This window comes from Amblyomma mixtum, chromosome 6, assembly GCF_055824585.1.
Source record: "Amblyomma mixtum isolate Tamu chromosome 6, ASM5582458v1, whole genome shotgun sequence".
In the NCBI taxonomy this organism is placed as follows: Eukaryota; Metazoa; Arthropoda; class Arachnida; order Ixodida; family Ixodidae; genus Amblyomma; species Amblyomma mixtum.
Window position 1 is genome coordinate 158799277 of NC_143017.1, and position 24407 is coordinate 158823683.

General features: G+C 50.5%; 2 protein-coding genes across 2 annotated transcripts in view; both read left to right on the forward strand.

Annotated features, from left to right (window-relative positions):
• zfh1 (Zn finger homeodomain 1) overlaps positions 1 to 24407 on the forward strand; it is a 702801-nt gene that overhangs the window by 57063 nt on the left and 621331 nt on the right. The gene's annotated exons all lie outside the window — the stretch shown is intronic.
• On the forward strand, positions 1359 to 7402 carry LOC149340963 (uncharacterized). The gene is made up of 2 exons (XM_089550030.1): positions 1359 to 5583; positions 7203 to 7402. The coding sequence occupies exons 1-2, from the start codon at positions 1380 to 1382 to the stop codon at positions 7400 to 7402; spliced, it is 4404 nt and encodes a 1467-aa protein (XP_089406156.1). The 5' UTR covers positions 1359 to 1379.

Here is a 24407-nt window from a genome sequence, read left to right on the forward strand (position 1 = left end):
TTAAGCTATCGTAATAGCAATGATGGCACTCGCGATGACATTGGGTTTACGCGGATAACGTTCGTGATGTGAAAATAGCGCACAAGGAGCACAAGGGCGTCGTGTCCTATCCGTCTGTCACAAAAGTGGTACGCATTTGTATATTCTCAATTTCGGGTAATTAAGCATATGTAAGTTCTAGAGTTTGTTGATATCACATGTCAATGTATCCTGTATGTCTGTGCCTTGGTCGATCGTCGCAAGAGCGCGAGTACGTGCGCGTCGTCTTCGCGTGTTAGTTTCCGTCCAGTTAGGCAGACCCCCCGCAGTGCGCGAGCGGGGAAGCACACCCGGCTTGTTGTGTATATGTGTTAGGTTTTCGAGCTCAAAGTCACCCCTAACAGGCCCAAAGCTTTGGGCTTCCTTTTCAACTTTTTAACTTTCCTCGCCTGCAAGGTGCCCCCTTGCAGGACAGAAGATGTTGGCGTACGTGACCATTCTTTTGGTTGTCCTACTTTTTTTTCACCCTCAAAATGGCGGCCATGCATAGTGGAAGGAGCGGAGCCTACGTGCTCCGTCCTTTGTGTATCGACTGCTTGGTGCGCTTATGGGTATTTGTTTTATGGGGGCTGTCCCTTAGAGTGAATTATTGGAGAGGGAGTGTCTTGTGCGTTGACAACCGACGGCTGGACAAGAACCCGAGTCGGACACAACATTAGTGCGCCTCTCGCCTCCGAGCACTCCGGACTCCCCGAGCCGCCGCCGCATCGCACTCCGAAGAACGCCACAGGACTCCGGAAGGACCGTCACCTTCGAGAGCTCCCCTTCTGCGTCGTCTTTGTGAGTGGACTGCCGCCGCGCTCGCTGGACCGTTCCTAATTGACTGTGAACTTTCCCTTCACTCCTATTCTGTAATTTTCGATATCTGTGTGCAACCTGCATGTAACCTGTTAGTTAAAATTTGACTTGTATTGATAATTACTAGTTTTCGTGTCCGTTACTTATTGTGCTTTGTTATTTTCACTTTTGTTGTAAATGCTTGCGTCTGAGTCTCCTGCGGTTGATACTGAGAATACATCTTATTTTCGGAGACTGACTTCGTGGTTCTGTCCTCATTCGCGACGCTGAACATAAACCGGCTACCGCTGGGCGTCAAAGCTCCAACCCCTTTGCCTCGGTTCGGGAAGGTGCCTCGCGCTCCTTTCGGAGCCGTGACAAATTCTGGCGTCCGCGACAGGACTTTGACGTAATGAGTAAGCGTTGTGGATGGTGACCGAGCCTCGAATTACAAGTGATCTCGAAGAGTGAGTTAGTTGAGAAGTGTGCATTGCTGATAGATGGTTTTTGAGTTTTGGTAGTTTGGTTTTTCAGTTTTTGATAGTTCCTACGCCCTTGTGAACATGGAGCTAGAGAGATTAGTATCCATAGGTGGTCAGTTAGGTCTCTCAGGAGTGGAATTGAGAAAATGGATAGAGGACGAGCAAGCTCGGCAGAGGGAGGAAAGGTCACTCGCACGGCAAACCGCAGAACAAGAACGCGCGGCAGCAAAAGAGGCAGGTGAGCTCGAAGCCAAGCTTCTTCAGCTAAGATTATCACTTCGACAGGCGGGAGACGAGTCCGTGGTAAGGGCTGACAGCCGCGACGTGGTAGAAGAACCCAGTTTCCGACTGAACCCTAGCCGGCTGCTTGTTTCCTTTGACGAGAAGAAGGACGACCTGGATGCGTACATCAGGCGGTTCGAGGGCATCGCCCGTAGCCAGAAGTGGCCTGAAGACCAATGGGCGACGGCACTGAGCACATGCCTAAGCGGGGAGGCGTTGAATGTTTTCGGGCGACTTACACCTGAAGACGCCTCCGATTACAAGAAGGTCAAGGCGGCGCTCTTGAAGCGATTTCGATTTACCGTCGACGGGTTCCGAGAGAAGTTCCGGGGCGGGAAACCAGCTGACGGCGAGACAGCCGCACAATATGCAGCGCGTCTAAGCCACTACTTAGACCGCTGGGTGGAGCTGTCTGAAATCCCCCTCGAGTACAAGACGCTTCGTGAGTTGTTCATTAAGGAGCAATTTCTGAGCAGCTGTCACGCGAGCCTGTCATTGTACTTAAAGGAGCGGAAGGCAGGAACACTGCAAGACATGCTAAACCTCGCTGATCAATTCTTGGACGCACAAGGAGGTGGCAACCTAGCGAAGGGAAGAAAGGAAAGCCGGGACGAAGCAAACAAAGCGGGAGGCGATGAAAGAAAACCAGGCGAGAGGGGAGCGTCGAGATGTTATCTCTGCGGCCGGGTGGGCCACACTGCCGCGCACTGTCGGAGCAGCGTCCCTGCCAGCCATCTCCCCCACTGCTTCAAGTGTGGCCGAAAAGGGCACAAAGCGAATGCGTGTCGACAAGGCGCGCCTGAACAGAACCAGGCAGCCTGTGTGTACTCCCCCCGGAGGGAAGTCGAAGAGAACATTTGCGACGGCTACGTAGAGTTGAAGGATGGTAGCCGTATTCCCGTTGTCAGTGCGGTGCGAACAGCGCGGAAGAGGTTTTTGGTGGAAGGATTACCCGTAGTTGCGGGAAGTTTGAACGGGAGTGCAGTCACTGTGTTGCGTGACACCGGTTGTAACACCGTGATTATCCGGAAGGATTTGGTAACCGATGACCAGCTAACGGGTACGAGTAAACCCGTGTACTTGGTCGACGGCACAGTGAAGATGCTCCCAGAAGCGCAGGTGCAGGTCCGGACCCCCTACTACAGCGGAAATCTCGTAGCACTGTGCATGCAGGACCCTATATATGACCTGATAATGGGTAATATTGAGGGTGCCAGGGCTCCTGATGATCCCGTTGAACCAGTCGAAGGGGCTACTGAGGAAATGGATTTAGTCGCCGAAACCACCGCCGCCGTAGTAACTCGCGCTCAGGCCAAAAAGGGGCCCCCGAAATTTCAGAAACTCGGTACTCCGGACGCTGAAGGGCAATTCGGGGATGGCGAAAGCTATGCAGCCGATCAAGAAAAGGATCGATCACTGCAATCGTGCTTCTCACAAATCGACAAGCAATTAAGGTGTCGGGATGGTGAGAGCAGCATTCTGTTCAGGAAGGATGGCGGTCTTTTGTACAGATGCTACACGGAGAGGGACGGACGACAGGTGCGACAGCTGGTCGTTCCCGAGCGGCACCGAGAAACGGTGCTCAAGACGGCTCATGACAGCGTAATGGCAGGACATCTGGGTGCCCAGAAAACAAAAGAGCGCATTTTAGAGGAGTTTTTCTGGCCTGGCATCACGGCGGATGTCAAGAGATTCGTCGCATCATGCGACATTTATCAGCGAACCACGCCGAAGGGGAGAGTGCCACGCGTTCCCCTTGGGAAGGCACCAATCATTGACACCCCCTTCAAACGGGTGGCCATTGACATCGTCGGGCCAATCTACCCTCCGTCCAAACAGGGCAATAAATACATCTTAACGCTGATCGACTATGCCACCCGTTACCCGGATGCAGTGGCTTTGCCAAGCATAGAATCCGAGCGTGTTGCCGAAGCTCTGATGGCGATGTTTTCGCGATTCGGTGTCCCCAAAGAGGTACTCAGCGACCGGGGCACAAACTTCACCTCAGAATTGATGAAGGAAGTGGCACGGCTGCTTTCCATCCACCAACTTCACACCACTCCATACCATCCCATGGCTAACGGGTTAGTGGAGAAGTTCAATGGCACATTGACGATGATGCTGAGGCGAATGTGCGCTGAGAAACCAAAAGACTGGGATCGGTACCTATCCCCTCTTCTTTTTGCCTACCGGGAGGTTCCCCAATCCAGCCTGGGTTTCTCGCCGTTTGAGCTCCTCTACGGCCGACACGTGCGTGGGCCACTGGCTATCCTAAAGGAGGTGTGGACGAACGAGAGCCTAGATGAAGAGGCAAAGACCACTTACGAGCACGTACTCGACCTTCGAAACAGACTGGAAGAGACGTGTCGGGTGGCGCATGAGGAACTTGAAAGGGCAGGAACTCGTTATAGGAAGTTCTACGACCGTAAGGCGAAGGACCGGAACTTCGAACCTGGCCATAAGGTGTTAGTGCTGCTCCCAACTGATAGCAACAAGCTGCTGCTGCAGTGGAAGGGCCCATTCGAGGTCACCGCCAGAAAAGGAGACACAGATTACGCCATTGAGACGGCTAGCGGGTCAAGGATTTTTCACGCAAACATGCTAAAAAAGTACGAACAGAGGGGAGACGCACCCGCCAACAGACTGTGCCTGGCGATCAGCAGCCTGATTGAAACGGATGAGGACAGTAAGCTGCCGGTTCCAGAGTTTGAGAAAACAGAGGGAGTGGCAGAAGTGAAACTGTCCCCACACCTCGATGCCGCGAAGAAACAGCTCCTTTTGTCTACAATGGAGAAGCACGCGGCTATTTTCTCTAATGTTCCCGGAAAAACAGAATGGATGGAGTGCAACCTCCCGCTTACGACAACCACACCAGTTCACGTCAAGCAGTACCCTCTACCGTTCGCAACCCGACAAGGTATCGAGAGCGAAGTGCAAGAAATGGAGAGGCTGGGAATTGTTGAGAAGTCCGTGTCCCCATATAACTCTCCCGTACTCCTGGTCAAAAAGCCGGATGGAAGTAATCGCCTTTGCATCGACTTTCGGAGGCTGAACGACGTTCTCGTCGGAGACTCGGAGCCTATGCCCAGAGCCGATACCGTTTTTGCCACGGCGGGAGACAAGAGATATTTTTCCAAGGTGGACTTCGTAAAGGGATACTGGCAGATTCCGCTGTCCCACGACGCCAAGGCTAAGACAGCGTTTTCCACCACGTCGGGACTCTACCAGTTCCGCTTCATGCCATTCGGCATCAAGACGGCGCCCGCAGTTTTCGCCAAACTTATGCGCAAGGTGGTCGGTGGCATTCTCGGAGTAGAACACTACTACGACGACATACTGGTCGCCAGCTCGACCTGGGAAGAGCACATTGCCGCACTACAACAACTTTTTGGCCGAATCGAAGCAGCCGGGCTCACAGTGCGACCCAGCAAGTGTGAACTGGGGATGACCGAAATTGATTTCCTCGGCCATCGAATCGGAGCAGGAAAGCTGGCGCCCCTGGGAAAAACTCTGGACAAAATACAAGCAGCCGAGCCACCAAAGACAAAGCGCCAGGTGCGAGCTTTCCTGGGATTGACAGGCTATTACAGGGAGTTTATCCCCAACTATGCAGAGATAAGCGCACCCCTCACCCAGCTGATCCGGAAGGGTAAAAGTAACGCTGTGAAATGGGAACCCGAGCACGAGGAAGCCTTCCGCAAGCTCAAGCACTGCATCTCTAATCCCCCTATTTTGCGGCTGCCGAACTTCAAAGAGGCCTTCGTACTGCGCACCGACGCCTCCGACACTAGCTTAGGCGCTGTGCTCCTACAGCAGTACGAGGGAATGCTACACCCTATCGCGTATGCAAGCCGAAAGTTGCTGGCTAGAGAGGTAGCCTACAGCACTATCGAACGAGAGTGCCTTGCTTTGGTCTGGGGAGTCCAAAAGTTTTCGACCTACCTATATGGTGTCGAGTTTCTTGTACAGACAGATCACCAGCCGCTGGCATATATCCAGAAAAGTAGGCAATTGAACAGTCGAGTTCTTCGCTGGAGTTTGCTCCTCCAGGAGTATAATTTCCGCGTACAACATATTAAGGGTAGTCAGAACGTTGGGGCGGACTACCTTAGCCGATTGTAGATTTCATGTGATTTTGCTTGCATCGTGGAATATCGTGTTATACTCCTATGTGTTGTCTGAACTTCGTTTTGTTTTGTGTTGTGAACTTTGTTTTATGTGCTACTTATGGTATATTGCATCTACATGCATTGTGTTGGCCTGCGTGCCACGTTTTGTTAGTTTAGAATATTATTTCATAATATTCTGAAAGTGGGGGGCCGTGTCACAAAAGTGGTACGCATTTGTATATTCTCAATTTCGGGTAATTAAGCATATGTAAGTTCTAGAGTTTGTTGATATCACATGTCAATGTATCCTGTATGTCTGTGCCTTGGTCGATCGTCGCAAGAGCGCGAGTACGTGCGCGTCGTCTTCGCGTGTTAGTTTCCGTCCAGTTAGGCAGACCCCCCGCAGTGCGCGAGCGGGGAAGCACACCCGGCTTGTTGTGTATATGTGTTAGGTTTTCGAGCTCAAAGTCACCCCTAACAGGCCCAAAGCTTTGGGCTTCCTTTTCAACTTTTTAACTTTCCTCGCCTGCAAGGTGCCCCCTTGCAGGACAGAAGATGTTGGCGTACGTGACCATTCTTTTGGTTGTCCTACTTTTTTTTCACCCTCAAAATGGCGGCCATGCATAGTGGAAGGAGCGGAGCCTACGTGCTCCGTCCTTTGTGTATCGACTGCTTGGTGCGCTTATGGGTATTTGTTTTATGGGGGCTGTCCCTTAGAGTGAATTATTGGAGAGGGAGTGTCTTGTGCGTTGACAACCGACGGCTGGACAAGAACCCGAGTCGGACACAACATTAGTGCGCCTCTCGCCTCCGAGCACTCCGGACTCCCCGAGCCGCCGCCGCATCGCACTCCGAAGAACGCCACAGGACTCCGGAAGGACCGTCACCTTCGAGAGCTCCCCTTCTGCGTCGTCTTTGTGAGTGGACTGCCGCCGCGCTCGCTGGACCGTTCCTAATTGACTGTGAACTTTCCCTTCACTCCTATTCTGTAATTTTCGATATCTGTGTGCAACCTGCATGTAACCTGTTAGTTAAAATTTGACTTGTATTGATAATTACTAGTTTTCGTGTCCGTTACTTATTGTGCTTTGTTATTTTCACTTTTGTTGTAAATGCTTGCGTCTGAGTCTCCTGCGGTTGATACTGAGAATACATCTTATTTTCGGAGACTGACTTCGTGGTTCTGTCCTCATTCGCGACGCTGAACATAAACCGGCTACCGCTGGGCGTCAAAGCTCCAACCCCTTTGCCTCGGTTCGGGAAGGTGCCTCGCGCTCCTTTCGGAGCCGTGACACCGTCCCTTGTGTTCCTTGTGCGCTGTTTTGACATCATGAACGTTATCCAACTTGCCCAACTTTCGGCTTTGCTTAATGTTACGCGGATAAACATGGCGTAGCGAAGGCTTCCTAATTACTTGTTTGTATTCTGTTTTATTGGTCATGTGTCGGTACACCGCATGATGGTGTGCCTGTACGTGTTCTCGCGTTCTTTGCACCTGCTGTTGTCGCCACAGGGAACAACCGAAGAGGAGCGGAGTCCAACATCAGCGAGGCAGTGTGTGAGCAATTGCAGCCTCGGAAGAAACCAGAGAGAAGAACATTTCAGAGCATGGGAAGTGCGGACTGTGGACCAGATTGGGTTTCGAGGTTGTCTGAACGTAACGCCTGGGAGCGTCTCAAGAAGTGTGACAGCGTGCGAATGAGGTTAGAATAAAATGACTGCGCGAGTGCAATCTTTCTTCTTTTAGTCTCGTTAAATCATTGTTTAGATTTATTGCTGTGAGTTGATTTTTTTTAATTCCTAGTGGAATGCGAGAACTTACACTGGCTATACTTGTTCCTGATACCGCGCGTAAATAGCTTTGCAAAGTAAAATCGAAATCCAACGGGTCACGATGTCCTTAAAGTGCCAGAACATGAGTATGCATTCATACCATAGCGACAGCGCGTAATTAAAGAAAAAGAAAAACGTTTTGCACCTTTGGCGCCGAGCATATGAAGTTAAGAATCGAAATATTTAGGATGACGCTTTAGGAGTGCTTTCGTTAGGAATGTATAGCTTCTGTTTTTCTTTTAGGCCATACGAAGCTTCACATGCGCTGTCAAAACAAACTGATAGGCCATCGAGCATGACGCTTTTTCCAGCGCGGGCACGATAAGCGGTCTCGCCGACTTCCCCATGCGCGTTGTCAATTCTTCGTGCATTTCTCGCGAGCCTAGAGGATGCCACAAGAGTTACACTACCCGCAAGCGTAGATTTCATGGCAAAATCTGGTGTCTCAGGCATCTACGCAGATCGGAGTTCACAATATGAAATCGCCTTTATATTACCAAAATTTCGTCATATCATCATTTCAGCAATGGCGGGGAGCTGTATAGTACTATAGCTGCAGAGGTAATCGGTTGCGAGCCGGCTAAGTTTCGGGCGAAATGTGTTTACGTTATGGCGATCACGTTTCGCAGCGTTATGGACCGCACAGCGTTTCGTAATGGAAACTCTTTGATGAGAGCACGACATCCAAGACACTCACGCAACACCTGAGAAGGCCTTGTTTTTGATGTCCTGATAAACGTAAGCGACGTTCTGCGAGACTTTGGTGCGCGACTCGCGCCCTTACAAATGGGTTACAAACTCTGTATTGGGGCTAAAACCACTCGGTGGTCAGTACGAACACGGATGTATGGCTACCGAGAAAATAACAACAAAAACTGTTGACACAGCTGCGAAACGCTGGCTGTTCCTCCCGTAGAAAAGCATTCTACTAATTGATGTTGCTATTGCTGGCGGATTACCGCGCGCTTCGTCTGTTCTTCTTACGGAATCTCCTCTTAGAAGCCAATTTATTATCAAGGCTATTTTCTTCTTTGTCTACTACTTATTTCCGTTCTTCAGCTTCTGTTTCTACCAAGTTCCCCTGCCAGTTACCAAAGACACAACAGCAGCTGCGTCATCATCCTATATACATCAACGCATACCTCTCGCATCGCATTCCTATCATCGCGTACCTGCACAGTGATGTATGCAGTGTACTTTTATAAAGAAAGACCTCTTTATTCTTATCCCAGTGTGATCTGCGGTACAGACAAAAAAGCGATGCGGATAAAATCTGGGAGCAAGCCGTGTTGTAGAATTGCATTTCTACATTTAAAAGTGGAAAGCGGATCCATGCTCGTGCATTCCTGTTGTGTATGTACGGTCGCTAGCTGAGACAAGCATACGGGGTGCGCACATATGCGCCGTACAAGCTGGTTTCTGTCGCTCAACACTCGCTTTCTATTTGTCTCCGCGACCATGCATCAGTGTGCGTGCGTGTTGCGTTTGTGTCACACGGGAGGAACGGGGACGGCACGGTGATGTTATGTATACCTCAAGCGACCGTATATACGTGGTCTACAAAGACGACAGAGAGAGCGGGTAAGAGGAGGAGGAGAGTGTGGGGGAGGGGGGAGGAAAGCGAGCGCCTGTCATATATCGCCGGTGACAAGCCAATTTTCGCAACCCACCACAAACAGCGCGCACGTTGAAAAACGGGGGGTCCCGCGCGCACACGTATCATCGCCTCCTGCCTTTCCCGAAGGAGCCCTTCTTTCCGCCGATGCGGTCCGTGCCAAAGACGAACGCGCAGGAGCAGCAACAAATCATGCGCGAAAGACCTCCGTCAGCTCCCCCCACAACGCAACGTTCCCCATCGTGTTTGATCCGATTTTGGTCCCCGCGGCTTTCAAATCCCGCGCCCTCGGAAGAGGCATCCCCCTCCCTCTTTGCTCGAAGCCAACCTTTGACTTTCCAATCCGCCACTGTGCGGTGTGTACGCACGTCAATGCAAAGTTGAGCCGCGCTCTCGAACGACGACGGTGCGGAAATCTGCGCGGATCTGTTTGTGCGTCTGGAAAGCATATTTTGTCCGGCGAGTTGCTCGCGTACGTAGCCTGCGAGGGGGCGAAAAACCTGCTTCTTTTTCTCGAGAAGCGTTTCTCGTGTCGGTGTAGATCCCGCCTTGATCATGGTTCCTCGAGGAAGCTTCTTTGGATCTCGGGGCTTTGCGAGGCGAAGGTGGCAGGTTACCCCCGACGCCCCGAACCATTTGTTTCCTAGCCGGAGGTGAGATCGAGCGCCGTTTGCGTACACAACCAACACGCAGCCCGATACGATGCACTAGGGAGCACGCATATACCTTTCACCGCCGGAAACCACCGCTGTGAATAAATTTGCATTCGCATGGAGATGTCAGTGAATGTGCGACGTGTGGAAAGGCGCGGTTATCGACCTGTACTTGCGAGCCTGTTGTTTTGAGCCGGCCCGCACTTTGTAGCATGCAGAGTTTGCTTTAGACTACTCTTCTTTCTTGGGTATTTCTGCTGCATGCCCGCTGCATTTTCATTCATTCATTCATTCATTCATTCATTCATTCATTCATTCATTCATTCATTCATTCATTCATTCATTCATTCGCGATGCCAGTTTTCCTTATCGATGACGACGGTTAACAAATGAAGAAAGGAAGGAGGAAGGACATGTCTTGAAAGAATTTGCTTGTTATTTCCTTACAGCGCTTCGAATGCTTTCATGTTGCTTGTCCAGTCGAAGCCATAGTGTCGTATGTGTTTAATCAAATATCTTTGGCTTATTGTTCGCCACGCAAAAATCTCCTGTGCGTTAACCTTACCACTCAGCTGCGATCGGCCCTGACGCGTGCTTGCTGTGGTACTCCACTAGAACTGCTTGATGGTTCAAAAGCTCATGCTTGGCACAGGGTCCTGCACGGCGTACAACAAATAATATTTTCGGTGCGATGTCGAACAGGAACCTAGCTGACCTTGAAGATGCAGATAAAATCGATGGAAAGGGGGAATGCTCAGTTTGCACGCGAGAGCAAATTCTGTGGTTATTTGTGCACTGCAGCTGAAGATGTTTTGTGGGCACTACTCGCCTTGAAGGAATAGTGCGCATATCTAATACGTCATATATATATGAACATTCAGCCAATAATTACTCCATAAGTGCCCCTCTGTCTGCACATACCGCGGGTGAGCCTTATAGTACGCGAAGGAGAGAGAGACAACGATGAACGGAAAGGCAGACAGGTTAACTAGGCGACGCGCGGTATGCTACCCTTCACGTGGCAAGGGGAACGGAGGGAGAGGTAGACAGGGGAGAGAGGAAAGGAAGATCACTTTTTCAAGTGTCCGTAGGCCATTACTAACAGGGTACACAGGGCACACACTCTAAGCTTGCAACATAGGTAATAAATGACGGATATCAAAACAACATCTCACTATTTGCGGAGTTTCCCGTCGTTTTTCCCGGCTATTGGGGCAGAAAGCGCCCCCTACAATAGCCTCATCGACGCTGTGTGATCGAGAAACATCAGCAGCGTCACACGGTTTTCCCGCGTATACAATCAAAGCGGCGTAGTTTGCAAAGACCTGCTCGCCTCATGCCCGCGTTTCGCTGCATGCCGCAATCAGCGCTGATTGCGGCGCTAGAGCGCCCCCTTTTCTTGCTCCCTCCTCTCCCGCCTTCCTCCCCACCCCCGCACACACCTCGAAACACGCCGCGCTAATCAGTGTCGTCGGAGGAGATTAGCGAAACTCGAGAACGAATTTCGCGTCCCTCCCTCGTGAAGTGTTTACAGCTCTGCAAGCGGGCGACTTAGGTGAGACCGACATCTCTCGTTTCCGAGGTGGCGGAAGACGAACCGCGAGCCGGTTTCCTTGCTGTCGCGGGCGGCGCGAAATCTCAGGTGCACGGAGCGACGGAAAGCAGCTGGCGCCGTGTTTTTCTGGCTGCGACGGACGGGCACGTGTCGCGCTACTCAGCGAGTGGCGCAACGACGCGACGAGGAAGACGAACGACGCCGGCGAGCGAGTCGCCACGGTGTCTTGGCTTTTCTGCGGTCCCGCTGTTGAATACGAGGTCGCGGGTTCAATTCCCCACTGCTCGAGGATATAATATTGGAGGCTGGATTCGCGTTCTCACTCCTTTGAGCCTTCGAGCTTGTCATGCGCCGTAATAGACCTCGGTGATGTCTAGAGTTCACGAAGTGTCAATGTGGTTATATGTTTACATTTACGGTGTTTACATCTTCGTCAGTGCGGAATAGTTTATAGACGTGCACTTAATTACAAGCTTGCTCTTTCAGCATTAATAATTGCAGGGGTGGGTAGGGCGAAAGGAGAGAAACAACTTCCAAGCAACACAAATTAAATTTGTTACTCAGGAAGGTTAATAGAATCTTCGCTACTTCACTGAATATTCGCTAATCTAAGCCGCTAATTGCGTAAATAAATATTTCTTATGAAAGTGAGCGAGATGATCTGGGAAGCATGTTTAAAACCTCGAAGATTGGTGGGGAATTACGTTTAAATGCACTAGTGCGAGCAGAGTATAAGGGACATGCTCAACTCTTCCCTTACCGTGCCCTAGCATGGGTCACCGGTGACCCGTATATATCGCACGCTATATTTCAAAACTACCAATACTCTTTCGGACTTTTCACGCTACCATGATATATAGCGCAAGAAGCCAACGTATAGCCCAAGAAGCCAACGTGTAGTTTTAACGTATATCGTTACTTTCCCGCGAAGTTGTGAATTTTGGTGCGGGCCAGAAGAGCTCGACGTGCAACTTTTCTCAGCAAACATGGCACACTCTCTGGCTTTTCTGCCGTCTTGCAAACGACCTCCATGTTGTCATATTTATGGCTTCCGAGGGTGATGCTAGAGTTTTAGCTTTGACACTAAGGCCTCAACTGTTTTCTACCGGGGGACATCGTTTTCTACATGCTAATAGTGTACTAATTTTTTGTGTCACCTAAGATGCAATAGGAATGTCCGAGATACTATGCCCGTTATCAATGCGGCAGCATCAGAGGTCCCTTCATGATAAAAGCCGGCGTCCGTCCGTGTCTCGAAAAAGCAGGTAACAACCTGCCCATCTGGTCGTGGGCACGCTGCCCACCATATATTTCGCATATCCTTGTGAACTTTGACTTTTTGCACTGAGCACTTTAGTCGTCTCGCGAAAATATACACCTCAGTGGCATTTGCCGTCGCCTTGCTGAATCCCAACATGTAGCGAATCCGTTTCCGTGCTGTCTGGTGCTTTTGTTACTAACTCTCACACGTTACCCTCATTTCTAACAGCGCGCGTGCGAGAGAGGTTAATATGGGGCGCAGTCTGCGAGATTTAAGACGCAGGAACCTTTGCGTCTGATAACGAAACGAGGAGGTCGGTGCTCACGAAATGCGCGCACATTAACCGCTCTCGTTCAGCCACACGCGTGAGTACGTACACCCAAACAGAAAGGTGTAAAAAGGGAATAAGCCTTCCTCTAGAGCGCTCCCTTTTATAAAAGGGTGTGCACTAGAGGACAGCTTATTCCCTTTTTGCTTCCATGTGGGCGTATTCTTGTTTAGAGTGTACGTATATGTGTGCGGGCTGCGCAACCTATGTGCGTCCTTAACCGCGGAATTCCGAGCGTTTTTCTCCCGTTCGTACGGGACGGCGGCGTTCAAGGGGAGGCGTTGTTGTGCCAGGCAGCGGATGTGAAGCCGAAATGCCGACGATGTTTTCCCTTCTGTCCTCTTTTTTTTTGTCTGTTTGTTCCTTTTCCGGCGAGATGACCCGCGCACTGTCTCGCTGCTGTCCGCACGCGGGAGATCGTGTAGCTAGGAGAGCCGAGGCGGCGTCGGTGGCGGCCGACGCAGTAAACATGCACGTCTGACCCGAAGCGTAAAGGCGAAACGGTCCTCGAAGCCGAATTATGAGCCTTTCGTAGCCAACGCCAGGCAACATATAAAACGGCGAAGTGGAAGAGAAGAGGCCCCCACACAGCCCAGCGCACGTATGCCTTACCGTTCTTTGTTTACGCCTCGCCGTCGCTCATAACGGCTCGCATTCACCGCCACGCTCACCGCGCCGTTCGTGTAAAGAAGGCCCCACGGCCGTGTGGTTCTTGTACGGGGTCTACACGCGTCGCTCGTTACAGGACGGGCGGTCCGGCTTCTCTCCTCGTGTTGCTGCGGCGCCACATTTTACAATCGAAGCCAGCACCCACGTCCTCTCTTTCCCTTGCCCCCACCCCCTCCCCGTTTTTTACTTCGAAGTCATGAGGGTATTCGGCTTCTGGCTGCTTGTAGTGAAGAGAGTGAGAGTGTTACAGGACGAAGGAGGTCGTCGTGGTCGTCGTCTTGGATCCGCATGGCGGCAGCGAACAACCCGCGCCTGGCTTCTGTCTGTCGCGAGCGCCTATTCATAAAAGCGGCGCTCGTCTCCTCTTCTGGCGAATGATGACCGAATAAAACTACGTGGCGAACCCTTGGGGACCGGCACCGGCGAGAGCTAAGCGTGCGGGGTCCTGACTCGCGGGCCTCGCTTATGCATCACGTGGGTGTGGTCGAACAGCGCGGCTCCCTTGAAGCGATGAATTGTTGCTGCCGTGGTTCCGGGGAGGAACCATTTTTTCATTGCGGGCGTGCTTTTGTAGCCGTGTGCTGGGAGGAACAGAGTTTCGCACCCTTGCGTTGCCGTCGGCTAGTCCGCCGTGTTAAGCTACGGACAAGACGTCATCACTGCGCCTCCCCCCTCCCTCTTTTCTTCCGACACCGATACCACCACGCCCTCTTCCTGCGACCTTTTTTTTTTTCTATAATGTAGACCACTTCGCATGGTATTGATTACGCACACAAATAAAACGACGGATGTGTGGCGGCTTCCCTCAAGAGGAACGGTGAAGGTATAATTTCGAGACGCACCAATCAGTGGGCTCATTCCGACGCACTGTGTAAATCTCTGGTACCACAGTCGGTAGGAACGACCGAGTTAAAATGCAGAATATATGGCGATGAGAAGATAGGATAGGAAAGGTAGGAAAGGAACGGAAAGGAAGGGAAAGGAAGGCATTGATAAAGATAAATATCTAAAAAAACCAACTTATGTATCTGCACGAACGGACCATTCCCGAAAAGTGCGTGAATATGCTTGTCGAATAAACTTATTTAAGAACAGCTTCTTCCCTAAAACAGTACACGAGTGGAATGGTTTGCCTGCCGAAATTGTTTCCGGGACCCCTTCGTCTTGTTGCGAGGTACGGGCTGTTGACACGGTGAAGGCTAGGAATTGGGTCTTTATTAAAAGAATTGACCCAAACGAAAAGAGGGCCCCAGGCCCTAGGAAAATACAGACTGGCTCCCCGAGCAGCTGCTCTCTTCCGCTGCCGGAGGAAGACTCCCTTTGTCCGCTGACGGTCGAGTTCTCGAACGCCGTGGTCACGTGACCAAGCCGCGGTTCTTGGAAGAAGCGTCCTTGGGGGTCGAATCCAGACCACCCCGAGTTCCGATGCGAGAAGAGAGGGGACAGCCGCGCTTCGCGACCCTCATAAACATGTCAAGTTCGAGAGGAGTGCGTCTTCGGCTGAAAATGAGCCCCGCGTCCACGACGAGGCCGGCACCCTGCGGCGCCGAGGGGAGACCGGGACGCTCGCGGCACAAACAGTTTCCCGGAGTTCGCGGGCCCACAGGCCAGCAGTGTCGTGTAACGCAACAAACTCCTCCCCCCGATGAAGTCCTTCGCCGAGGCTGCGTCCCCAGATGCAGGGTCGAGAGAAGGCGCTCCGGACGGCAACAGGGCAATTGTATGCGCTCACTTTGCACACACACACACACACACTCACACTCACATACGTTCACGGAAACCCCTGGCTGACGGTGCCCAAGCGACTAACGACTGCCAGACGCCGTTTTCCAGAAAACTCTCCCTGCCTGTTCCTGCTGAACAAGTATTCGGCTCTCGACAACGCATGGCAAAGCACACAACAAAAAAAGCGCACAAAAAAAAACACACAACAACAAAAGCAACGCAGAGGTCTAAGACGATGCTTTAACGCCGTCTCATATTCGCGTAGCTTAGAACCCTCTACTCAGACCGTCCGCATTTCGGTTCTCACTTCCCTTTTTGTATTTTACGTCGAAGTTGAACTCTTGCAAGATGAGGCTCCATCTCAGGAGTCTGCCATTCTTGCTCGACATTTGCTTCAGCCATGACAAAGGGCAATGGTCGGTCTCGACCGAGAATTTTGTACCTTGGATGTAGCAAGACAGCTTTTGAATTGCCCATACTATGCACAGGCACTCTTTCTCAGAGGTGCTGTATGATTCCTCTCGCGGCGTCAATTTACGACTGAGGTACAGCACAGGATGTTCTTCTTTCTTTTCGTTTATCTGAGAAAGCACGACACCTAGGCCACGGTTGCTAGCATCGCACTGGAGAACGAATTCTCGTGAAAAATCTGGTGAAACCAGCACAGGTCGCGATGACAAAGCTTCCTTCAAATTTTGGAAGGCCTCCTGCTTGGCGCGTGTCCAGCTGACCACATCAGCCTCCTGCTTCCGTAGGCTGTCTGTGAGCGGACTTGCCACTTCCGAGTAATTCGGAATGTAGTGCTGGTAGTAACCAGTCATACCGAGAAAAGACCGCACGTCCTTCTTGGTTGTCGGCATGGGGAAATCTCTGATAGCCGCCACTTTAGTTTTCAGGGGCTCACGCTTTCCCCGCCCTATTTCGTGCCCCAGGTATGTCACTTTGGCTCTACCTATCTGGCACTTTTTCGCCTTTAGCGTCAATCCTGCGGCCCTAAACCTCTCGAAAACTGTTCTAAGGTGTTCTACGTGAGACATCCAGTCCTTCGAGAATACAGCCACATCATCCAGATAGGGCAATGCGAAGTCACTGAGACCTTCAAGCACCCGGTCCATTAATCTAGAAAAACAGAATGGCGCGTTTTTCAGGCCAAAACTCATAGTAATCGGCAGAAAAACTCCGAAAGGTGTGATGAACGCCGCATAGCGACTGGCCCGTTCAGTTAATGGCACCTGCCAGTATCCTCTCACCAAATCAAAAGTAGAAATAAACGTAGCCCCGCTTACCAATTCCACTCTTTCCTCAATATTGGGCAGCGGGTAGATTTGATCTTTTGTTACAGCATTCAATCTCCGGTAATCCACACATGGTCGTGGATCCTTTCCGGGAACCTCGACAAGCAAACACGGGGAGCAATAATCGCTGCTACCCTCCTTAACGACTCCGAGTTCCAGCATTCTGTTTATCTCTTTCTTCATGATTTCCATTTGTCTGGGAGACGCTCGGTATGGCTTAGACTTGAAAGGGACCTCTGATGTCAGCTCAATGTCATGGGTTATTAAGTGGGTTTTTCCGGGTCTTTTCTGGAAGCAGTCCGAAAATTCGGTAATCAGGCCCTTAATATCCTCCACCTGCTCACGACTCAACTCAGATTTGTCGACGGTGTACGCGAGGATCTCCTCAATTCGGGAAGCTGCTTCCTCCTGAAGGGAAGGAATTTCTACCGGAATGTCTTGCGCCACGTTTATGGCGATGCTGACTATCTCCTTCCTTTGTAGGAATGGCTTCATTAGGTTAACATGATAGACCCGTTCTTCGCGTCTCCTACCAGGCAGTTTGACCAAGTAGTTAACTTCAGAGATGCGTTCCAGTACTTCAATGGGTCCCTCCCATTGCACCTCCAACTTATGCAGCCTGTTAGGGCGCAGTATCATTACTTTGTCGCCAGCTTCGAACGATCTCTTCCTGGCATTCCTGTCATAGTAGCGTTTCGCCACCTTCTGTGCTCTCTCTAAGTTTGACCTAACAATCTCTTTCGTCTCACTTAATCTCTGCAGTAGTTCGAACACATACTCAACTACGCTTCTGTCCACACGTTCGTCCTCCCAGAGCTCACGAACTAGTCTTACCGGACCGCGCAGATTCCTCCCGTATACCAGCTCTGCTGGAGCAAATCCAGTCCCTTCATGTGGCACTGTGCGCAAGGCGAAAAGCGCGCCCGGAATACAGCAGTCCCAGTCCAATTTCCTCTCTGAGCACATAGCTCTCAATACTTTCTTGAGCACTGCATGCCACCTTTCCACGCTATTACTCTGTGGATGATAAACAGAGCTGTGTAGGATTCGTATCCCACATTTTTCCAGAAAGGTAGTGGTCAGTGCACTAGTGAAAGTCGTTCCCTGGTCAGTTTGTATTTCCGCAGGGAATCCTACACGCGAAAATACAGCTAACAGACCATCCACCACCTCAACAGAAGTTGCTTCCTTTAGTGGTATGGCCTCGGGGAATTTAGTCGCGGGACACAACAACGTCAACAAATACTTGTGCCCTGATTTAGTTTTTGGTAACGGCCCCACAATGTCAACAACAACTCGGTGGAAAGGCTCGGAAATTATAGGTACGTTTACCATTGGAGCCTTCCACTTGTCCGTGGATTTTCCCACTTTCTGACAAATCTCACAGGTTCGGACAAAATCCTGAACATCCCTGAAACAACCTGGCCAGTAAAATTCCTGAAGCAACCTTGCTTTCGTTTTGTTTACGCCAAGGTGTCCCGCCCATGAATTGTCGTGACAAAGGTGTAGCAATTCCTTTCGATATCGAGCAGGTACTAATAGCTGGTCAAATTTCTTTCCTCGCTTATCTTCGTAGTGACGGTACAGAACTCCGCTTTCCTCCCGGAAGGAAATGTTCTGTGATGACACGCCTTCTGTCATGTCATTTCTGAATACCTGAAGAGTCGGGTCGCTTTTCTGTTCCGACCTCAGCCTCTCTTTGTTGACCTCAAGCAGCTTATCAAGGCTGTGCGAAGTAGGAGCGACAAACGAAGTCTTTAGCTCGCTTTCTGTTTTTCTAGAGCGCTGGCTGCTCCGCGCCTTGTGCGATACGCCAGCCTCGTTTTCCTTGGCTGCAGCCATTTCAACGTGGCACCTTTCCTCCTTCTCCCCAACTTCGGCATTAATTAGTTCACGGGCATCAGCTGCTGTCTCCTGATCTTGGTAGATAAGCTTCTGCGAAAGTTGTCGCGCTTTAGCCCGAGTTAGAGCCATTACTTGGGCTTCGGCGTCAGCGAAAGCACGACCCCTTTCATTCAGAAGTTGTTCCGAACTGTTCGAAAAGAGGTAAGGGTAGCCTTCGGGCAGACCCTTCGATACAGCTGCTACCGTGCTTAGTGTGCCAAATGGACCTTCAATTTCGACCTTAGCCATCGGCAGACACACAGAGTCTTCGCTGACTGCCTGACGAATCCATGCGCACTCCGACACATAGTCTTCCTTGGTGACATATTTAGGATGCACAACATCCATGGTGGCTGCCGAATCCCTCAGTACTCTGCATTTCTGCCCATTTACGATGTAATCTCTAGTGTATGGTTGCAAAAGGTCATGGTTTCTTGGGTGGTCACTCAACGAGGCCAACACTGGCCTTTCTTTCGGGCAGTTTCGAGCAAAATGGCCTGGCTGTTTACAATTAAAGCAAGTCAAAGGCATCCTTTTTTCTAGCTCTGAATAATTAGCACCACTCTGTTTACTCGCAAACTCCTTATCCTTACGTAAGGTATCAGGGCGCTGAGAACCGCGTTCTTTGTTCTCCGCTTCTCCGCAAGCTCTCTGCTGCTCTCGGGAATAAACTTTCTGGCCCTGATATCCGTTCCTGAAGTCCTGACTCACCTTAGGCTGCCGAAAGCTGCGGCTTGCCACGTACTCGTCCGCAAGCTGCGCTGCCTTTTCCACGGACAGTCCATCTTGCCGGTCCCTGACCCACAAGCGGATGTTTTCTGGCAAGGTGTCATAGAACTGCTCCAGACAAACCAAATCTTTTAGCTTTTTGAAATCGTCCCCTGCCTTCGAGCCTTTTACCCACTGCGTCAGGTTATCGTTTAAAGTGCAGACAAATTCCAGAAAACTTTCATTCTGCTTTTTTCTGGATGTCCGAAATCTCCTCCTGAACTCTTCTGTTGAGATCATGTACTTCGCGAGCAGGCTTGATTTCACCAGATCATAGTTACCCGCTTCACTAGAACTCAAACGAGCCACAACCTGTGAAGGTTCTCCTGGGAGCAACGCCATCAACTTTTCTGGCCATATGTCGCGGCTAATGGACTGTCTCTCGCACATCCTCTCGAAATTGACGAGGTAGAGAGCAATGTCATCGCCTACTTTGAACGGCTGAAGCAAGTTCGTCATCTTAACATTACCTCCCTGAGGTGTGACGGCACTTTCACCCCGTTCTAACCTTGCCCGCTCGAGCCTTGCCTTCTCGATTTCGAGCTCAATCTTTTTGTTCTCTCTCTCCGCTTCCAACTCCGCCTGTTTCTTTTCCTTCTCTTTCTGCCTTTCTCGCTCGTCAGCCTTCTCTTTCTCCACTCGGCGTATCTTTTCCCAAGCATCCGTTATCTCGTCCTCTTCAAACTCCACCTCTTCAATTGCATGGCGAATCTCTGGTTTCCTCATACTTTGGTTTACCTCTAAACCAAGTTCAGCTGCCAACAGCAGCAATTCGTCTTTGCTCAGTTTCTTTATGTCCATGGTTGGCGAGAGCCGACTACAAAATTTGCAAACTAGTCACACACCCAGTGGTGAATAAATGCAGTCGATTCCTCAGATAGAACCCAGTTCTAAATCATCTGGCAATACGTAGTCGCTTCAGCACTCACCCAACCAGGAGCCCTTGATGGCCACCGTGACTTCCGAAGTCAGGACTGCCAAGTCCGGCGATCCCAGATCGTCGTTGTTGCCTTTAAGTGGTTGTCTTCTCGCCTGGCCTTCACGCTGCGCTGCGACGAAGGTGACTCCCTGAGCCACGTAGCGGAGCTCCGATGATCCCGGATCCTCGAAGGCGCTCTCTCGTCAGCAGTTGTCCACCAGCCTTGTCCTTATCCCGCCGCTGCCAACCAGTTTGTTGCGAGGTACGGGCTGTTGACACGGTGAAGGCTAGGAATTGGGTCTTTATTAAAAGAATTGACCCAAACGAAAAGAGGGCCCCAGGCCCTAGGAAAATACAGACTGGCTCCCCGAGCAGCTGCTCTCTTCCGCTGCCGGAGGAAGACTCCCTTTGTCCGCTGACGGTCGAGTTCTCGAACGCCGTGGTCACGTGACCAAGCCGCGGTTCTTGGAAGAAGCGTCCTTGGGGGTCGAATCCAGACCACCCCGAGTTCCGATGCGAGAAGAGAGGGGACAGCCGCGCTTCGCGACCCTCATAAACATGTCAAGTTCGAGAGGAGTGCGTCTTCGGCTGAAAATGAGCCCCGCGTCCACGACGAGGCCGGCACCCTGCGGCGCCGAGGGGAGACCGGGACGCTCGCGGCACAAACAGTTTCCCGGAGTTCGCGGGCCCACAGGCCAGCAGTGTCGTGTAACGCAACAGTCTTTTATCCAGGATCTCAAAAATATTCTTTTTAATGGGTTTTAGCATTTCTTTTAACTTCTCATACCTGTGTTTCCATTACCACAATACAATGTGATTAAGGGATGCAAATAGTGATGTTTCATGCTTTTCAATTTGCTGCTGAATCATATCATCTGTGCACTTATATTGTTTGTTTCTTTCCCCCCTACACTAATGCCCGCAAGGGCGCTGTAGGTATGTAAATAAATAAATAAATAAATAAATAAATAAATAAATAAATAAATAAAATGATGAGATAGGAGGATAAGACGATAGGGTAGGGCAGGGTAGGGTAAGGTAAGTTTGGATAGAGCAAGATATACAGCACAGGCAGGACAGGATATTATTGGATTAGGTAGGACATGATAGCACAGCATAGAATATGGCTGAACTGGGGCAAAAATACAGTATAGGATTGGACATGATAGCACCGGATAGTATATCACAGCATGTTTAAGAAAAGGGTAGGGTAAGATAGGGCAAGGCAGATCTGAGCTTTTTTCACTTGTGTTCCTTCTCTGGGCCATGAAAACATTGCGTTCGCTCTGCTGCCCTTGATAGTTACGTGTACAGTATAATAATCCATTCAGGCGGTTCCTCCTCGCTTTTGTTTTACGACTTTCCCTTTTTCTTGCGACTATTTATTTTTTTATGTCGTTATAGAGAAAATTATACACTCGTCACTTGCTCTGCATTCTCAAAGTTGCTTAACTTTGTCCAACAATATCGGCCGCAAACACATGTGGTCAAACATTGAGAAAACGCCACTTATACGCGGCATCGATAGCTGGGTTCTTACGAAGCGGTTTCGTAATACCTGAAACTGGTCTTGTGCACCTTTGTGTGTTTGGATGTCCTTTACAACGCTCGCGCTTCGGGAGGAGTGCGCAAAGTTACATTTACCTTCCATACAGTTAGCTCTTAGCAATCCTAAGCTCGCTTTCTTTTTCTTTTTGTGACCCATAAAAAAAAAGTGAAGGCGCCAGGCGCAGTGCAGTTTACCAGGCAGTTCGTTCATAAAAGATTGCGGTTTCTTATCACCGTGGTATTACGCTCACAAGTGCGTTAATCTGCACTCAAAAAAAAGAAGAAAAAAAAAACGCCTTAGCGCTCAAAGCCCTTCTTCGCTGCAGCGCTTGCGATCGACTGCCGGGCATTCTTTCACTTGAAGCTATCGCCATTACGCCTCCTTATGTTTCCAACGCTGAGGAAGCAACGCCTTAATCTAGTTACGGTGAAGGGCCCTCTGCAAAGCGTCTGGGGCAACAACACGTGAACAATCTTTTCCTTATTTTCGTATTCCACTTCTTCGTTGGTATTCCGGCATTATTTTCCATTCCCCGCTACCCATCGCAATGAGTTCTGGTTGTTCTCCGCGTTGCTTTGTCAAAGCATTTCCAGCTCGCGTATCTCTTACATAATCCACTTCACGTCTTTTATTTTTTTTTTTCGTTTCCTTGCAAGACAAAACTGTAATGGGGATGAGGAGACCTGCAAGGAGTTTGCTGAAGCGTGTCGCGAAACGCTGACAAAAAGTTAAAAGAAAAACGCAAAAAAAAAAGCCTGAAGCAAATGCTATTTCAGGATAATGGTAAACTGGATGAGCCGACTAGTAAGGGCGAGAGAGAGAGAGAGTGAGATGGAGAGAGCTAAGGAAATTAAGGCATGGGTGGCGATAGTGTTGTTGGGGGAGCTCGGAGCTCGTGTTACGACGAGAAGCACACGACGGCTTCATGAAGAGAATGCATGCGTCCACAGTTACGGGGATAAGGCTGTAAGCGAAAGAGATGGTTTTTGCGTACGCACGGCTCAATCTCACGTATTCTTCCTGCTGCAGGAGATGCAGCGATCCCTCCGGCGCCCATATTACAGCGGTGTAGGGTCGTTAACCGCCGCAAAGCCTGGAAGCAGGAAACCCGTTACATACCTCGATTATTACCGCCGCCCTCATCCTCACAGAGAACGCGAAATACGAAGGCACGCGCCTTTCTCCTTCTGCCCGTTGGCGCGTTCTTTCATAGCCCTTTTTGTGCTAGGCTCTCGTTTATTTTTTTTTTTCGGTTTCATTATTATCGCCTCGCAGTTCGCGTAAGAAAGCCGCCCTCCCGGACTGTATTCAGAGATCTTTTCCATACACCTCTATTGCTGTAGCCGGTGCTGCCCTCTCGCGCCGTTTTTCCGCACTCCTTGCTCCCTAGTGAGCAGTAGGCCCGGTGCTTCGGCGCGCACTTGTGCCCGTTACAGACCATAGATGCCGGAGCGGTCTCTCTCGTTGGAGGAGCGGGTAGCGAGTATTAGTGGCTCGTTGCGAGGCCATGGAGGAGTCGATCAGGCAAGAAGGAGAAGGAAATGCACAAACGAGAATGCACAAACACGGGCGCAGTACGTACACAAACACCATCAGTATCTGGTAGCTCGAACATCTGAGCTCCCCTTTCGAATTTCGCCGAAGACTTACAATGCTCGCCTCCTTGCAGAGCTTATATGAAGGGCGCTGGGGGCAGGAAAAAAAAAAAAGAAGTTTCGAAAAGCAATGCTTTCCGCTGCTTCATTTTACGCTTTCTTGTGCCCCCCCCCCCCCCCCCCCCCCCCCCCCCGCTTTCTGAAAACACCTTGAACGACCACTTTGAGGAAATGCAGACTTGCCGTGATAACAGCGAACCTTTAAATCACGCGTGAAGTTGCTACATCAAGGCGTAATGCTAAGTGGTTCCTTAGGTTCCGTACCTTCCTTTATTGTTTCTTTGTTACTTTTTGTTTTTCTTTAACTGCACGCATGTCCGACAAAGGGTCGATATCCAGTAACGTTACGCATTAATTGCGCGCTGCATGTACGAAAAAGGTTTGAGCATGTCGTGCGGAGAGAAATTTTTACTTCGGAGCTTTTTTTTCTTTCGTTCATTTTTACCGGAGCAAATTAGTTTACGGATATTTCCTTGCTTAGCTTTGTACTGGCGCTATTTTTTTTCTCCTCTCTAAATCTCCTCGTTCGCTAGGCTCTTTTTATCTGCTATTCCAAGTTTATGGTCAGTCATTTCTTTACCTATCTCGCAACGGTCGCCCGGTCGCAGTTTGTTTCTTTCTTTATAAACTTTCTCTCGCTCGCGCTCACGAGCTGGCGGCAATTTTTCGCGCGGTTAACCATTGTGAAGAGCTCCCGCAACGAAGAAGCGCCTGCATATACACGGGCAGAACCTCCAGAATAGAGGGGCCCGCTGCTAAGGAGAAACTGCCTTTCTCAAGAACAACAGCATAAACTGAGGTTCGAGTGAAAGAAGATGACGAAGAAAAAAATAAGAATCACGGAGTCTGCGCAGCGCCCTCTCACCGCAAGTAGGCGCGAAGGAGGTAAGGGATGGGGGCGAGCAGTTGGGGCGGAGTCTTGCGTTCGCCGAGTAGCTGCGAACGAGCCCGGGAGGTCAGCGTTGCGAGGCGCTAGCGAGATGCGACGCTCGGGATCGTAATGAACGTC

What these genes read in the sequence shown, in the direction of transcription:
- LOC149340963 (XM_089550030.1), top strand. Translation starts at nt 1,380, where the DNA reads ATGGAGCTAGAGAGATTAGTATCCATAGGTGGTCAGTTAGGTCTCTCA. An exon ending in GCTGGCATATATCCAGAAAA is followed by an intron (nt 5,584 to 7,202) that starts GTAGGCAATTGA and finishes TTGTCGCCACAG; the next exon opens with GGAACAACCGAAGAGGAGCG.